The sequence below is a fragment of the Siphateles boraxobius genome, unplaced genomic scaffold, assembly GCF_051911475.1.
Source record: "Siphateles boraxobius isolate OS27281-9 unplaced genomic scaffold, OSU_SipBor_1 31, whole genome shotgun sequence".
In the NCBI taxonomy this organism is placed as follows: domain Eukaryota; kingdom Metazoa; phylum Chordata; class Actinopteri; order Cypriniformes; family Leuciscidae; genus Siphateles; species Siphateles boraxobius.
In genome coordinates, this window is record NW_027508931.1 from 13,407,871 (window position 1) to 13,412,261 (window position 4,391).

Consider the following 4,391-nt stretch of genomic DNA (forward strand, 5'->3'; position numbering starts at 1 on the left):
TGCGCCTGGCATGGATAAAGCATTCCTTTATCTTAGACCAGGTTATGTTCCCAACAGGGGCGTAATTTACGGGTGGGACATGTCCCCACCACTTTTTGCTAATGTTGATATTGTCGCCACCACTTTTGAAACATCGCGCGGCACGGATGTACCAATACAAATAAATATAATATCTCCAGTTAACTTGCAGAACATGCATTTTGTTCGTTTGTTAAATAAGAGGTGATCTAGCACGCTGAAATTTGTTTTTGAAATCCAGGGATCAAAGTGCTCGTTGACTCTGCAATCAGTGGTACAGATAGTGTTCTCTTGTGACTCGTGCACACCGCAGTCTTCACACGGACGCGCGCTTTAATCCGTTTTGGAGACTCGTTCATTCGTTCCGATGAAATCACAAAATAAAATGCACTCAAATGTGTCCCTGCTTGATATACAACCACTGATAAACATAATCGGTTTTAATGAGGAAAAAAACAATGCGAGTGCGGATTAGAACCCAGAACCTCTGACACGCTTGGCAAAAGTTCTGCCACTGGACCATTAATAATTAAATTATTGGTACTAACTAGGGGTGTCCGCGACTAAGGATTTTCATAGTCGAATCAGAATCGTCAAGTCTTCCCTATAGTCGAATCGTGTGTGGGATTGGGGAGGGGGCGGGGTTTTAACATTTTAAAGCTGCAATGTACAGAACATCACAATAAGATATAAGAAAATGTATAAAAACATTTCGGATCAATAAAAATAAGAAATAACATAAATGTGACCCCGCCTGTGAACCCCCGGCTAATGTCGCAGAATCTAATTATGAGTAAAAGAGCGTCAAAGTAGTCATAGCCATAAAAATGGGTCAAAATAACATGATAAATAATAAAATTAATGATTTTATTGACACTACGTTATACTTTTGCGCCAAAAAAAAAAAATACCGGACGTGGGCTTTCTATACATTTCAATCGTACATTTCAGTTTACAGACAGTTTAATAATAATATACTTTATAAAGACAGTAACATCCCGGAGCCATCTTTGGAAAACAGTCTCGACCAGTCGAACCACGAACGCCGTGCTACGAGCTGAACTGTGACTTGGAATCTCAAAGTTCAGCTCACTTAGCACGGCGTTAGCTGTTCGACTGGTCGAGGCTGTTTCCCAAAGATGGCTCCGCGATGGTACTGTCTTTATAAAGTATATTATTATTAAACTGTCTGTACACTTACAAAGTTCTCAGTGCTTCGGTTTGGACCCTCATTATGCTACCGTGTTAGTGTAGGGCTATTTTGAGCATTGTTAGTGGTATTAATTAGCGATTTCTTTTTACTTATTATATGCCAACATATACTAGCATTATAATCTAAACAGTTTTTAGAGATAGAACTCTTTACATTCGATTATCATGAAAACAAATCCCAGAGAACCGTTGACTCGGTATCAGTGTGTTATTACACCCCAGGTTCATTTTGCACAGGAGTTCTCCTTTAATACTGCATCCTATATTAAGCTAGTGAAGTAAATTGTCGTACAAGCTGTGGAAGTCCTTTGGGATGACTTCCTTCAGGTCTTGGAGGTGTTTGAATTTCAGCTCTTTGATCTTCAGGCGGTCTGAATAGAGCGGGGTGACTGTGTGGCTGTCTGAGGTGGAGTTTCGGAGTTGGTGACTTGGATGTGAATGCCAGTCATCAGAGTGGTTGATTTTGAAGTCCATCGTTCCATTGTTGTTGTACCTAATAGCACAAAATATAACACAACAACATAATCACTGTAAGATTTCATAAAACAATATGCAACATCATAATGTCATGAGTATATTGCTAAGACATAAGATTTGCATTGGTAATTACCTGATGGCTCTGATATCATGGATAGTTGGGTCATCAGGTCTTCCTCCAGGGCGCAGAGACTTGCAGAGCCTCAGCTTGGTGAAGTCCTGGAAGAAGGTGTGGTCGATGTACTTGACTTCATATGGATGAGGCTTTACACGGGCCCTCTTCATCAGGTTAACATACTCTGCTGGGAGATAAACATCCTGGTCCCTCAGATGCCTCTCGATGACGCTGTGAACGGAGTCGCATTCCATCGGAGTATGCCCTTTCTCAAGGTACTTCTGAATGACGACTTTGTTATTCTTCATGGAGAACAGAAGAAGTGCATTGCTTAGAACTGCTAACCGGTTCTGATACCCGCAGCCGTCACTCCACAGAATAAATGTGTCAGGCTCATTGTGTGCAGAGAGGTAGTCGACAATGCATGAAACAAACTCACTGGCAGACAGGGATCCCTCGCCTTCATGCCAGACATAACATGTGGCACTGTGTGTCAGCATGTTGTACATGGTACAATTGTGAACAGCAAGCTTTGTTTTGTAACACAAGGCAGAGGCTTTTAGCTTTGGGCACAAAAGGAGGGCTTGTAAGTCCATACATAAGACCATAGTGTTGTTGCTGGCCTTGCTTTTGTCTGACAACTTTTCGGCGCGGGCCTCTTCTTTTTGAAGGAGATTGTGCTGCCACTCGTCATCAGGTAAGTTGCCGGTCTTGAAAGCACAAAAGATGTTGCACTGGTCCTTTTTTGGGTGGTAAAGGCCTAGGTTGAGACGCTTGAACTCATTTGTGAACACTTGCCTTCACAAAGGTGTTACATTCTTCTCTGCAGCAGCACGACAATACACTGCATACAGATCAGCCATCGATTGAAACACAGGTTCCAGATACTGTTTGGATGTTGTGGATCTGCAATAGTGTGAGGGCACCTTTGGGAGGTCGTGCAAAAAACTGCAGATGAATTCATGGCCTGCCACTGAACGACGTGCATTGCTGTGTGTTTGTCCCTCTGTCTCTGCTTGCGTGTGTCCCACCTTTGCCCAGTTAAGAGCAGACCATTCGCCTATTCCTAGGGTAGACAAAAACATACTTTTGCAGACGCGTCTTCTCTGCCCGCTGACCCGTAAAAAAAACAACAGCGAATTTGATCTTCGGGAATTTTCAGCCCCCCTTCTCCTTTGCACGGGGACCACATCAATTAGACCACCCACATACACTCTCTTCTCCTCCCCGGTCACATGTTGCCAAAAGTCATTGAAAATCGTATTCCTCTCAGGCTCGCCGATTGCACTGCAGTGATGTTTACCTGACCTGGCACATGCTGCTGATGAACATCTAGGCCCCATAGCCCTTGGCTCCCTCATTGTTTCCTTCTGCTTCTGTTTTCCAATGTACGACTTTCCAACCATTCTTCTTTTCTTGTTGATGACTTTCTTCCAGGTGTTCTCAGCTCTCAGTCTTTTCCTTGGAGGTGCGTCTTCCTCAGTATCTGAGCATGACTGCTCTGCATCCGAGTCCTCATCGCCTCAGCTATGGAAAACTTCAAAATACACACACAAACCAAACATGCATGAATGAGTTACATCTTTATAAACTGTCAAGAGTGAGGGCTATAGCAGAAGGACCTTATCCAATTTAATGAGAAAATGTAGAAACACATCAAACCTACCCGTGTCAAACTGTACCTTCTCTGGAATCAGCAGTGAGGCCTCCTCTTCCTCCAAACCACCAGAGAAATCTTTTCAAACACATGGTACAATTAGAGTCATTTTTTTTATTTACTGTTGTGAAATCCATATAGTATAGCAGAAAGCAGAAAAGCAAAATGTAGAAAAGTATCAAACCTACCCGTGTCAAACTGCACCTGCTCTGGAGGCAGCAGTGAGGCCTCCTCTTCCTCCAGACCAACAGAGAAATCTTTTCAAACACATCGTACAATTAGTGTGATTTTTTTTTTCTATTTCTGTGAAATACATCTGCATTAAAACTCATTCATTTTGGCATGTGAAATCATGATTATCTCTCAGAAATTCACTCTACCAGCATGCACCACTGTATACTCCACCACTGTATCCTCCACCACTGTTGCTTCCTCTTTCTCTAACGTTAAACTCTCTCCATCAGAGCTCTCACTGTCTATTAGGGCCCTTGCCTGATCATATGGCACATTGGCCATCTGACAGAGTTCCTTTAAGGACACAGACATGGTTGCTGCAAAAAATAAAATAAATACAGGTCAAATGATCGTTTCACTAAGTTATACGGCTTGTTTACGTATGATAACAAGGCAAGAAGCCAGCTAGCTTGCTTAAAGTGATGAACATGACGTAAAAGGTAGCTACTTGTTGAACATGACGGAATGCCTAGACATTGTAAGCTACAATACTGACATAGTACATTAAATAATTATGTTGTTCCTCAGATGAGTGCCAGAACTAGCGTTAGCGGGGGTCGAAAGATTTTTATTTAAGCCCTGGGAAAATCACGTTAGCTGCCTATCTCACCTAACATGATGACAAAACCAATAACGTTACATAGCGGCTAACTAAGTCAACCACAGGCAATTTTTGCA

The 4,391-nt window shown here is 42.4% G+C and overlaps 1 protein-coding gene and 1 long non-coding RNA gene across 2 annotated transcripts; both read right to left on the bottom strand.

Moving 5' to 3' along the window:
* Positions 1-1,402: 1,402 nt before the first annotated feature.
* LOC143697066 (uncharacterized) lies at positions 1,403-2,157 on the bottom strand. Its single transcript, XM_077194004.1, has 2 exons — positions 1,841-2,157; positions 1,403-1,723 (listed from the first exon to the last, which is right to left on the bottom strand). Exons 1-2 carry the CDS (start codon positions 2,128-2,130, stop codon positions 1,501-1,503), a joined length of 513 nt encoding a protein of 170 aa, XP_077050119.1. The 5' UTR covers positions 2,131-2,157; the 3' UTR covers positions 1,403-1,500.
* Positions 2,158-3,200: 1,043 nt separating this feature from the next.
* On the bottom strand, positions 3,201-4,025 carry LOC143697067 (uncharacterized). The gene is made up of 3 exons (XR_013186163.1): positions 3,860-4,025; positions 3,668-3,736; positions 3,201-3,359 (listed from the first exon to the last, which is right to left on the bottom strand). It is a non-coding gene; the product is annotated as an uncharacterized LOC143697067 (long non-coding RNA).
* Positions 4,026-4,391: the final 366 nt, after the last annotated feature.

Coding starts and splice junctions, on each gene's coding strand:
- LOC143697066 (XM_077194004.1), bottom strand. CDS start 2,130: ATGAAGAATAACAAAGTCGTCATTCAGAAGTACCTTGAGAAAGGGCAT. Junction 1,724..1,840: donor CATGATATCAGAGCCATCAG/GTAATTACCAAT, acceptor TTGTGCTATTAG/GTACAACAACAATGGAACGA.